At 37.5% G+C, this 12962-nt stretch overlaps 1 protein-coding gene across 4 annotated transcripts; it reads left to right on the forward strand.

Annotated features, from left to right (window-relative positions):
- Window positions 1-1683: 1683 nt before the first annotated feature.
- On the forward strand, window positions 1684-12959 carry trim23 (tripartite motif containing 23). Of its 4 annotated transcripts, none has more exons than XM_051909328.1 (13): window positions 1684-1769; window positions 1877-1945; window positions 2079-2223; window positions 4171-4333; window positions 4434-4555; window positions 4717-4995; window positions 6007-6189; window positions 6273-6488; window positions 6578-6712; window positions 8194-8323; window positions 8412-8522; window positions 8647-8771; window positions 10756-12959. In XM_051909328.1, the coding sequence occupies exons 3-13, from the start codon at window positions 2083-2085 to the stop codon at window positions 10933-10935; spliced, it is 1785 nt and encodes a 594-aa protein (XP_051765288.1). In that variant the 5' UTR covers window positions 1684-1769; window positions 1877-1945; window positions 2079-2082; the 3' UTR covers window positions 10936-12959. The 4 variants fall into 4 exon arrangements, with proteins under 4 accessions (XP_051765288.1, XP_051765287.1, XP_051765289.1 ...); XM_051909329.1 differs by having other exon boundaries at window positions 1697-1769; window positions 2082-2223; XM_051909327.1 differs by having other exon boundaries at window positions 1696-1945.
- The last annotated feature ends 3 nt before the right edge of the window (window positions 12960-12962 follow it).

Consider the following 12962-nt stretch of genomic DNA (forward strand, 5'->3'; position numbering starts at 1 on the left):
GGTAGCTTTGGCACTGTGTGCAGGTGCCAAGTCCTGTTGGAAAATGAAATCTGCATCTCCATAAAGTTGGTCAGCAGCAGGAAGCATGAAGTGCTCTAAAACTTCCTGGAATACGGCTGCGTTGACCTTGGACCTCAGAAAACACAGTGGACCAACACCAGCAGATGACATGGCATCTCAAACCATCACTGACTGTGGAAACTTTACACTGGACCTCAAGCAACATGGATTGTGTGCCTCTCCTCTCTTCCTCCAGACTCTGGGACCCTGATTTCCAAAGGAAATGCAAAATTTACTTTCATCAGAGAACATAACTTTGGACCACTCAGCAGCAGTCCAGTCCTTTTTGTCTTTAGCCCAGGCGAGACGCTTCTGACGCTGTCTGTTGTTCAAGAGTGGCTTGACACAAGGAATGTGACAGCTGAAACCCATGTCTTGCATACGTCTGTGCGTAGTGGTTCTTGAAGCACTGACTCAAGCTGCAGTCCACTCTTTGTGAAACTCTCCCACATTTTTGAATGGGTTTTGTTTCACAATCCTCTCCAGGGTGCGGTTATCCCTATTGCTTGTACACTTTTTTCTACCACATCTTTTCCTTCCCTTCACCTCTCTATTAATGTGCTTGGACACAGAGCTCTGTGAACAGCCAGCCTCTTTTGCAATGACCTTTTGTGTCTTGCCCTCCTTGTGCAAGGTGTCAATGGTCGTCTTTTGGACAACTGTCAAGTCAGCAGTCTTCCCCATGATTGTGTAGCCTACAGAACTAGACTGAGAGACCATTTAAAGGCCTTTGCATGTGTTTTGAGTTAATTAGCTGATTAGAGTGTGGCACCAGGTGTCTTCAATATTGAACCTTTAATTTTCTGAGATACTGAATTTGGGATTTTCCTTAGTTGTCAGTTATAATCATCAAAATGAAAAGAAATAAACATTTGAAATACATCAGTCTGTGTGTAATGAATGAATATAATATACAAGTTTCACTTTTTGAATGGAATTAGTGAAATAAATCAACTTTTTGATGATATTCTAATTATATGACCAGCACCTGTAAATGCATGCAGGGCTCTAGCAAATCTTTAGTCATCCACTAGAGGGGGCAATTTGACTATTCTCCCAGCTAATCGTTGGCTATTGGTAGATTTGGCGCAACTGAATTTGAGTAAAAACAAAATGGACTGGTGGCTTGCAAAAATGAAGAATAGCAGAGATGATAAAAACTAAGGTTAAAATGAATGAAAAACAAGCTCAGCCGTCACTCTAAAGTCGGTAAGCTGTTTATATTTTTAATGTTTCAGTTTTTAACTGCCCTGTCTACACCGGACGCGAGCAGCGCGATGCAACACACAAAATCCCCCGACAGTAAACTGATGCCTCGTTCTATTTCTGACATACTCCGTTACTTCTGACACAAACACAAAAATGGATTTGCAATGGTTACTTTGTTGCGTCCAGTGTATAAACGGGGTGCATGCACTCTATATACAGTATATTAAGTAATATAGCAATGATGTTCAAACGCACCAATTAATATATGAATGATGTTCGCGTTGGTTGGGGTTGGTGTGTATGGGCAGCTGTTTCTTTAACAAGACCACAAAATGAGCAAGTTTCATCAATATCAAGATATTTACACATAGATTAATTAAAGCTGTCGCTCATGTCTTTTAAGTGGTTGCGCTTGTGATAACGTCGTAGGTCACATGATAACGTCAACATGGCGGATGATGTCCGAATCGCATTCATGCTTAACGGGATCGGGGTATAAAGTACGTACTCTTTTAGTGCTCGATAAGAAAGTACTTATTGAAATTAAGTACCTACTCAGAGAGTATGCGGTTTCTAACGCAGCCTGTGTACATTTCCTGAACTACAGACTGAAACAGCTGACGGACTTATCCATTGTCATAGAGTGACTTCATAGGGTGACTCTGTGAAAAGAATGGTAATTTTTTTTATAATTTCAGTCATACAACAAATGTTATACATTTTTTATTATAATACGAATAAGTGAACAAGTACATGTTGTGAACTCATTTTCTTTATTTATTATATGACAACTTGATTTTGTTCAAAAGCAGTATGTCATGTTCACACCGACGTGTCATCAGATGGTTCAGTCCGAGGATGGCCGCTGCTGTCGGTGTAAATAAACAGGCAAGCGCAGCGTCGATGGATCCGTGTGTGCGACACGGCCGCGGAACCACCGCTAATGCGGTGAAGGTATGACGCCCATGACATAAATAACTACACGCTAGATGTTTAGTTTACAAAATCATGAGAATGATATTATTATTTTTTGTCCCACTGGAGTTCAGTGAGATTCTGCAGGGCGTTAGCACGCTAATGATAGCATCATTCAAAACTGTCACTGCGGTTTTTATATTAAACGCACTGTTGGATACTCATTTAAAAGCTCCTGACACGATTAAAAAGTCGTTATGAAATGGCGTGTTGTATTGATAAATATACTGTTATAACAGTGGTGCTGAATAGGTTAGCTGGCTAAATGACCAACCGGTCAGAATACTAGAAAGTAATTTAGCTAGCCATCTAACCTGTTCAGCACCACTGCTGTCATAACATATACACATATACACTATTTCACGTGTGCTCCGATCATGATTTTTGGAGCTGATCGTCGATCACAGGAAACAGGGGCGAAAAACATAATTATCTCACCTAAATGTTTGATCGTGCAGTGCAGTTTTGTTTTTACAGTGAGGCAATTTTTACACAATAACTTACACACAGCACAAGCCTGATTTCAAACTCTGAATTGAATTCACAAAAAACACAAGTAAACAGTCAGTAATAAAATAAGAACAAAGAAACAATTTACTAGCAGTAGCACAAATAAATAGAACAAAGATACAAATAAAATAAACAGTGCTTTAAGTATTGTTTTCAGGTAGGTCTAACAGTAGTGTTGAGGTAAGAAATACTTAATAAGGAATCAAATGTAAATACTGGATAGTCTTCCCTGAATAAATTAAATACAGATTAATCCTTACAATCAAGGTTACAAAAGTTAGTTATTCAAGAGCAGTGAGTGTCATTTATGTTAATCAACAACAAAAGACTGAAAAAAATCAGTGACAGCAGCTGTCACTTTAAGACCGAATTCATGGGTCCAATAGAGTACCCCAGGGATGACGTGTTTTTGTAGGCAAAACGTGGAAGCGAGTTAACATTTTAGGACTTCCAGTTCCATCGCACTAAAGTCTATGGGTTTTTTGAATGGGTTTTTGCTAAATCGCCTGAAATAAGGTCTGTGGTTAACAAAGCCTCTAAATATTTTCACGTTTTGATCTGTGACATAAAACACACCAGTTATAACCCGCTTGTGATTTTTTTTTTTTTTTTTTTTTTTAAACCTTTATTGTGTCTTAAAAACGGTGGTTGCTAACAAATTGCTAAAAGGAATTACTTCCTTTGGCGGGGACTTTAGACGTCATCATGACAAACAGGACATTTGGACAGCATTTCTCATGAAAAAGTGGACAAGTATTCATACACAGCGCAGATCATAATCAGCGAGCATGTTTTTAAATAAAGTTGTTTTTTAAATAAAGTTTGAGGAAGCTTGGAGGTGGTGACGTTGATCCGCGACCATGGTGTGCTGTAGTCCGTTTATAGCCTACTGTTAGCTTTTTATATCTGACGACTTTGTTTAGGCTTCAAAATGTATAAATGTTGTGTTAACATGTAAAGATTATCTTGGTAGACAAAACGTGTAAGTGTCATAATCCTTTGTTAAACACAGCTTATTTTTTGCGATTTTCCAAAAGTCTATGGGAAAAATGCATAGGCTTTCGATCGAGGGAACCCGTGCGCCGCTAACTTCTGGGTTGGCCTAAAAACACGTCATCCCTGAGGTACTCTATATAGGCTACTGTTACACATGCAGTTACAGAACTGTTTACGTTCCTTTACAAAAAAAAACGGCTGTATTTATGTGCATACTCGTCAGAACAGTAATTTTGTATATACATGTGTGTGTATTTGATAATTTAATTGCAATTTGGTAGCCTATCAATCGGAGCACCCCTAAAATATATATATATATATTGATTGAAAACATTTGTCAATCAATACAATTTTTGATTTTAGATTTTTAAAATGATAAATCAATACATTTTAATCACACGTATGCATGTTATTGTAAAGGTGTTGGAGTGTGGTGTGTGTGAGGATGTGTTTTCACTACAAGGGGACAAGGTGCCGCGGCTGCTGCTGTGCGGACACACGGTGTGTCACGACTGCTTGACCCGTCTGCCTCTTCACGGCAGGGCAGTTCGCTGCCCCTTTGACAGACAGGTCACAGAGCTGGGTGAGTTTAACATTGCCGTTCTGTTCTTTATAATAACGGTATAATTCAATATTTAGGCTTTCTGTAGTGGGAAGAAACATTTTCTTGTTTTGCTCTCCAGGAGACTCGGGTGTGTGGGGCCTAAAGAAGAACTTTGCGCTGTTAGAATTGCTTGAACGGCTACAGAATGGGGCCACCAATCAGTCAGGCATGTCAGAGGATGCGCTTCGTGAGATGGGCGAGGTTAGAAAAATGCGATTTCGGTTTTAAAATGTGTATTTATATTAGCAATAAATAATAATAATAATAACAATAATAACAATTTATATTAACAATAAATAATAATAATAACAATAATAATAACAGGGATCTTATGAATTTCTTTTCTGCCATGTCTCCATTAGTGCGTAATCCGCTGTGATGAGGATGAGACTCACACTGCTTCCATGTACTGCACGGTGTGTGCCACGCACCTGTGTGCCGAGTGTTCCCAGCTCACTCATTCCACCCGAACCCTGGCCAAGCACCGGCGTGTGCCCCTGGCAGACAAGCCCCATGAGAAGATGCTCTGCCCGCAGCACCAGGTGCACGCCATTGAGTTTGTCTGCCTGGAAGATGGCTGCCAGCCTGGGCCGCTCATGTGCTGCGTGTGCAAGGAGTACGGAAAGCATCAAGGGCATAAGGTGTGGAACTTCAATGCAACTCAATTCAAAATCACTTGTTAATCTTTAGGCATAGATATTGGCTTGGATTTCTTGATTCAGTTTGATTCTCATTCACAAAGTTTTGATTCTTTTTTTAATCCAATATCGATTCTTCCAAATTTTGTAATATCTTTAAGGAAAAGTTTTAGTTTTCCTAAGTTTTAGGAATGGAACAACAATGCTTGTTTTTTTTAGATGCATTGTTTAAAAGTCATTCGGAAGCAACTGCGTTGAAATATTCAAGAAATATGTTGAAATTTGCCTTTAAATAATTAATCAGTTGTTTTAGTGTTATTTCTGTTGTTCAGGTACAAAAATGTTACTTGGAATAAAATAAACATTAACTAAAATGAAAATAAAATGTACAAAAACTTTATTTCATCTACTAATTGCATGTACTTATTTCATCTAGCAACATTTCTCATTTTTGTTTAAATAAAAAAACTAATAAAAGCTGAATAGACATACTTAAAAAAAGCAAAATGATGAGAAAACAACAAAAAGACTATACTTTACCTAAGATTAAAATGAAAGATATATACACACACACTGATAAAAATATAATAGTATATATCAATGATTCTAAAATAACACAAGATTCAGTATGGGTTATGTAATCGATTTGCCCTTCACTATTTTAAAACAAATTGAACTGTTTTCAGTTTACTTATCAAATACAAAATTAGTTAATATAGAATCAAATCAATTTGCTGTCAACCAAACAATTCTTACCCTCCTGAGTTTCCTTTGTGAGCAGAAACTCACAAAAAGGTTAAGAATTGGGAGGTCTGCTACAAATAATGTATAGCAAAAATTTTAACGCATCCATCAGAAAAGCATGGATTAAAAAGGTTATGGTGTATTTTAAGAATTGTCATTGGATCATTCAAATATTTTTGGGTAATTCCAAATTCAATGTTTTGTACCCATCACTATTCTCATTTTCAGTCACTTGTTCCCTGATCTCTTTTCATGAAAATGTTTTACCAGCATGCTGTACTAGAGGGTGAAGCCAACCAGATTCGAGCATCCATCCTGGATATGGCACACTGCATCCGTACGTTCACAGAGGAAGTGTCGGAGTACTCCAGGAAACTAGTGGGCATTGTGCAGCAGATTGAAGGAGGAGAGCAGATCGTGGAGGACAGCATGGGCATGGCCCACACTGAACATGTATGAGTGTTTTTGGGTGATCGTAATCGCCTAATTCATTTGCATCTGAGCAAGTTTTCCTTCACATCTTGGTTTCTACTCAGGTTCCAGGAACAGCAGAAAGCGCCCGGTCTTGCGTACGCGCCTACTTTGCTGATCTACACGAGACGTTGTGCCGTCAAGAGGAGATGGCTCTGAGCGTGGTGGACGCACACGTCCGAGAGAGGCTGATCTGGCTTCGACAGCAGCAGGAGGACATGACCATACTGCTGTCACAAGTGTCCACTGCCTGTCTGCACTGCGAGAAAACACTGCAGCAGGTACAAACTCTGTCATGTGACCGAATCAGTTGGATCATAGGCAGTTCAAGGAATTTGAGTTGGTTTGTTGTGGTTTTTTTTTTTGCTAGGATGATTGCAGGGTGGTTTTGGCGAAACAGGAGATCAACCGACTACTGGAGACGCTGCAGAAACAGCAGCAGCAGTTTACAGAGCTGGCCGACCACATTCAACTGGATGCAGGGATCCCTGTTACTTTCACTAAGGTAACTTAAAAGTAACATTTCAAGAATAAACCCAAAATGTAAAAATATACTACCTACTCCACTTTCCTGCAATGCTGCAAACCTGTAGCTTTAAATTTTGTGTTCTTTGTATTCAGTTAATGTATCGATGTATCGTGATGTATCGATCTACTATTGGTCACACATCTTCACTTCATATGAATTCTCAAATCAGAGTTCACAAAACTTGAACTTTGGTGCACAGCAAACTTTGCATGAGTTTGTGTATCCAGCCTCTTGCATTTGCATGCATATGAACTGAAGTCAGTGTAGTGTAATGTACCATCCCTTTAGTCAAACAAACAGATGCCCTCAGAAGTGCACTGCACACAGCACAAGCATTGTAATGCAATGTTATGTTTATTTTTATCCAGTTTTTATAAAATTTTTAAAAGTAAGGTATGTAAGATTTTTGTTAAAATACTTTCTCTTAGTCTACTAATACTATTACTAACTACTATTACAGGGCTCAACATTAACGCTTGTCCAAGACAAAGGGATTTTTTTGAAGGGGGCAAGTGGAAGAGAATTTTACTTGCCCAACTAGACAAGTAGTCTGATTAAAAATTTCACTGACCTAAAATAACTAGGGAAGCATTAAAACGCAAGAATTATTCTGATTTTATTACATTCAGTGTAAAGAGCGATTGATAAAGGATAGTGTATTTCTGGTAACAAGGTCGCACTGTTGAGGCTCGCGCTGCCTGTCTCTATGTGAGAGACTTTTGTGGAGAATCCTGGAGTGTGACATATGAGGGAAACCCCCTAGTATTACAGCGCAGCATCGCCCAAGCCATGATATAAAGTTAAGGTGACTAAGCAACCAAGAGCAATATATGTCTTTATCAGATGTAATGTTTGTTCTGTAGGCTACATCAATGTCGGGGAGAATAACTTTATAATCTCCTTTGCGGTAGAGAAAGCTGCTACATGTAGCCTATGGGGAAAGTAACCGTGAAGCCACTGAATTAAACGTAAACACAGCTTTTGTATCTTAAAGGGTTAGTTCACCCAAAAATGAAATTTCTGTCACCCGAAAGACCTTCCATTGACCTTCCTTCCATTGAAAGCAACAAAATTACCACAATCAAGGTCCAGAAAAGTAGTAAAAACATTGCTAAAATAGTCAACAGTGGTTCAGCCTTAGAAACTGAAATTATTTTGACCATGAAAATTTACTGAACAGCTGTAAATGTGACGGCACCTTAAACATCTCATGTGGTGTAACCATCAAGTAAAAAGTAACATTTTCCATACACCTGAAGTACATTTTTTTTTTTTTTTTTTTTTTCATGCATATTATCTTTGTCAAGTTTTGGACAGTTGCACCATATAACATTTTTATAACATAAATTACTTTGCCATGTCTGGTTGTGTTATTAGCATGTTTTGTGTAGTGATGATGCATTGAAGGTGCTTATAATGTATCCGTATTAAATGGATGAGTCTGTCTTTTTTTCCAGGACAACCGTGTACACATTGGTCCAAAGATGGAGATCCGGGTTGTGACTTTGGGCTTAGATGGAGCTGGCAAAACTACTATTCTCTTCAAACTGAAGCAAGATGAGTTCATGCAGCCCATACCAACTATAGGTATCCTCGTGTAATGGGAATAAATGTAAAAAGAAAAAGCAAACATGCCTCTATGTTTAGATAATAAAGGATTCTATTTCTGTTTTAGGTTTTAATGTCGAAACTGTTGAATACAAAAACCTGAAATTCACCATTTGGGATGTGGGTGGCAAGCATAAACTCCGTCCACTATGGAAACACTACTATCTGAACACACAAGGTAACATGTCACTGTGAAGTTGCTGTTTGTCACTTAATTGTGGCTTTGTTCATAATGAAATTCACATTACTTTGCAAATTAATAAGTGTGTATGACTGAAGCTGGTCATTTGTTTTGTGTCCAGCGGTGGTATTTGTGATTGACAGCTGTCACCGAGACCGGCTGATGGAGTCTCACAGTGAACTGGCCAAACTGTTGACAGAGAAAGAACTCAGAGATGCTCTGCTGCTCATCTTCGCCAACAAACAGGTGAGACGTGAACAAATGTTTGTTATTATTATTTTTGTTTTGAACATAATTATTATTAATGCTGACATGTCTTTAAAAAAATAAATAATAATGTACTTTAAGAATCTCTTTTATCAAACTGGAAGATTTCACCATTTAAAAAGATTGTGGAATCATTGATTTTTTTGTATTAATTACATAATTCATTTTAGTAGTTACAAATAATAAATGCACTTTTGTATTTGGCATTCCACTTTATTTTAAGGTGTCCTTGTTACAGTGTAATTATACAAATAAGTACTGAGTAATATTAAAGGTGCAGTAAGTGATTTCTGAGAATCATTGTTGAACACTGTTGATGTTTGAAATCAAACACACCCCTTCCATTATTGCTCCGCCCAAAAAATGCATGAACATGAAATGCAAGAGTGTATCTTTATCACAGCAGAAGCAAAGCAAAATGAAGCTTCATGAAAAATAAAGCCAAGATGATGAATGAACAAGAAAGAACAAAAAATGAACCTGGATTACACAAGAGATATTTTCCGAATGTATCGCAAATCAATTCTGAGCTTTAGAAACAGCCGGACTCTGTCTGCTTCCAATTCCTTTACAGACACCACTTAAACCTAAAATAATCATTCATAAAGTTTGAAAAGGTTGAAGCGAATTACAAGGGTGTTCGTAGTGGGTTGTGTTTACATTAATTTCGCGTCATCATTCTGAGTATATTTAACCACTTACATGACTCTGTCCAGCACTCTACTTCGTGAGCTTTTGTGTGTGCGGTTAAAAACTAGCCTAGAGCGGCATCTGTTGTTAAAAACTAAGCTCAGAATTGATTCGAGAGAGAATCGTGATACATTTGGAAAATATCAGAATCGATCCAGAATAACTTTATCGCGAATTGAGAATCGATGTATTGTCCCAGCCTTATCTTTTACTCGCCCTCATGTATGAGTTTCTTTCTATTGTTGTACACAAAAGAAGATATTTTAAAGAATGTTGGTAACCAGACAGTTGACTGTAGCATTGACATCCATAGTATTTTTTTCCCACTATGGAAGTCAATGCCTACCGTCAGCTGTTTGATTACAAACATTAAAATTAAATTATCTTCTCTTGTGTGTTTAACAGAAGAAAGGAACTCATACAGGTTTGGAACAACATGAGGGTAAGTAAATAATGACAAAATGTTCTTTTTTTTTTTTTTGGGTGAACTCCTTTTAAAGGAATAGTTCATTTTTAAATAAAAAATTAGCTCAAGTTTACTCACCCTCAAGCCATCCTAGGTGTATATGACTTTCTTCCTTCAGATGAACATAATCGCAGAAATAATAAATATCCTGATGCATCCGAGCTTTATAATGGCAGTGATAGGGATCAATGAGTATGAGCTGAAGAAAGTGCCTCCATCCACATCCATCCATCATAAATATGTGCTCCACACGGCTCTGGGGGGTTAATCAAGTCCTTCTGAAGCGAATCATTGCGTTTGTGTAAAAAAATAGCCATATTTAAACTAGTCATGAAGTAAAATATAGCTTCCGCCAGACCGCCTTCCATATTGAAGTTGCATTTCAAAGTGGACTAATCCTTTAACACGGGTCCTAAAGCTCTTGCCTGATCATAACCCCTCTTGCTCGCTATCTCTCGTCCCCCATTGTGAGTGTATACGCCCCCTATTGCTAATTGGCTACAAGTGTGTTGCTCGGTCTGATCCACTTTCAACAGTGTTTTTCAGAAATTGCTTACTGCACCTTTATTTAACAACATGTACTTACTATAGGGTTAGGATTAGGGTTAATTGCTTGTAATATACTGTTATTACTATAGTAAGTGTAGCTTGTGTAAGAATGACACTGTAAAATAAAGTGCTACCGTATTTGGCAGATGCTTTAATTCAGAAAGACTTATATGGCCTGTAACAAGTTTTTCCAATATGTGTATGTGTTCACTGTGAATCGAACTCTTGACCAAGACTATTTGATGTGTCTCTCTGTAGGACGTTCCTGGCGCGGTGTCTGTGGAAGAAATGACGGAGCTCCTGAGCTTACACAAACTGTGCTGTGGCCGCAGCTGGCACATCCAGGGCTGTGACGCCCGCAGCGGTATGGGTCTACACGAGGGGCTGGACTGGCTCTCACGCCAGCTGGTGGCCGCAGGAGTTTTGGATGTGGCCTGAGGGACGCTTACCCACACTCAATAGACTTATGACTTACAACTCAAGCCTGTCTGTGTCATTTGCACAGTCACTCTGCTCATGTTTACCCATGTCATACATTAGTAGACTTGCTGCTGTGTGCGCTCGTGGCTCAATGGTGTACATAAATGGAGTACTTTATGTGAGAACTCATCTGCCAGATACCACCAAACATAATTTCAGCTCATCACTTAGTTTGTAAATATAAAAATAATTTTGACACTTACTATGGAAGCCTATGGGGCAAGTGTAGTTGTTTTGGTGGCTCCATAGGCTTCCATTGTAAATGCTTTACTGTAAAAAAAAAAAAAAAAATAATAATAATAGATTTGTTTATTTTTACAAAGTGAGAGTTGAAATTGTGTTTGGTAAACAAAAATAGATTAGCAGATGCTGTCCATAAAGTTGTTTAACCTGAATTATTCCTTTGAAAAGAAGTTAACGAACATGACTAACTGAACTTACTATCCCTTCTGTCAAAACAGAAATTTAACATCTGGTTTATGATGCTCGTCTTTTCAAGGTCATTTTGCTCATTCGCCTAATAGTAACTAATGCCCGGAAATATTTCTAGATGTGCTTAAGCAAAATATACTGGTCATTTTTGTACAGACACCCTCATGAAATCCCTGTAGTATCATGTGTGCAAACAACACAAGGTTTAAATAGATCTATTAAATGTTTTAATCGTAGGCAAAGCCCCTTAGATAAGGATGAAACTAGGCTCAATCACCAGGTTCATGGTTACTGCAATGTGAAGTGCCTGTTGTGTTAGATTAACCCTAGCTACTGAAATCATAGGAAAGGTCATGTGATCAAATCCATTGCCATTGATCAAATGTTACACGCAAGTAATAAGGTAAATTTCACAAAATCTGTCAACATGTGTAGGTCATGATTCCCTTTAACATAAAATGATTTCGAATCAAGAAAATTAAACTTTTAGGAATGTTGAGTTTTTGCATTATAACATTGTTCATTACAATCAAGCACATTATACCCTCATATTCTCGTTACTGTAATATAATGTGAAATTGTTTAAAGTAAAGTATTTAGACATGGTAGGTAGTATTGCCTTCATGGATTTTTATTGAAATAAATCATTAAAATAATTACTGGGAATTATCCATCTGTATGGACTATAATGTGCTTAATGGTTATGAAAATATCAAGGTTAAATTCTGAATGGTAGAAAAAATATTTTGATTTTGGGGGTAAAATGTGATCCACACGTTTTTTTTTTTTTTTTTTTTTTTTTTTTTGTGAGATTCACTTTAAGGCATACCATTTTTTAAAAATGTCTCCAGCTGTTTTTTATGGCTGTTGTGAATTTTTGGGGCTTTAAATGAGCCTGTAAATATTTATTGAAATGTACTTTGTGGTCTTAAGACTGATGCATGGGTGTAGGTGTATTTTCACCATGTATGGAGAGATGGATGTGTTTGTGGCAAAAAACAAAAAAAAAACAATGTTACTGATTATTTATATTTTAAAGAATTGTAGTTGTCATGGATATATAAAAAAAAAAAAAAAAAAAAGTATAAACCTGCTTCTAGTTCATCAGTCCACTGCTTACTGGCTATATCTTGATTTGTTAAAACAAGAAACATTTCTTAGCATCTTAAAGCAAAACCTGTTACATTATATGAATTTAGGTTCATCGATATACTTCACCTATAACGCAAACGTGTCCGTATGCAAACGCTCCATTATTTGACAGATTAACTGCAGTAGTTGGGTTTAGGAACCATCCTTTGGTTTGAAACATTGATCCTCATTGCCATGTAATGTTGACTAACTGTATTTAGATGAAAAGCATGTGTGAAGACTTTCCTTGTCCCCTATTGCAGGAGGATCAGAAATTGTGAAAGACTTTGTTGTTAATGTGAGTTTTGGAAGCCTCTCAAGAAGCACAGTGCTCCCCCACATTTGCTGTTGATTTGATGGCTTTTTGTATAACCATTCATAACGTTATGCTATTAAAAACAAAGCTGAATTATCCATCACTA

Source organism: Ctenopharyngodon idella, chromosome 10 (assembly GCF_019924925.1).
Source record: "Ctenopharyngodon idella isolate HZGC_01 chromosome 10, HZGC01, whole genome shotgun sequence".
Classification (NCBI taxonomy): domain Eukaryota; kingdom Metazoa; phylum Chordata; class Actinopteri; order Cypriniformes; family Xenocyprididae; genus Ctenopharyngodon; species Ctenopharyngodon idella.

What these genes read in the sequence shown, in the direction of transcription:
- trim23 (XM_051909328.1), top strand. Translation starts at nt 2,083, where the DNA reads ATGTCATGTTCACACCGACGTGTCATCAGATGGTTCAGTCCGAGGATG. An exon ending in CAGACAGGTCACAGAGCTGG is followed by an intron (nt 4,334 to 4,433) that starts GTGAGTTTAACA and finishes TTTGCTCTCCAG; the next exon opens with GAGACTCGGGTGTGTGGGGC. An exon ending in GAAAGCATCAAGGGCATAAG is followed by an intron (nt 4,996 to 6,006) that starts GTGTGGAACTTC and finishes ATGTTTTACCAG; the next exon opens with CATGCTGTACTAGAGGGTGA.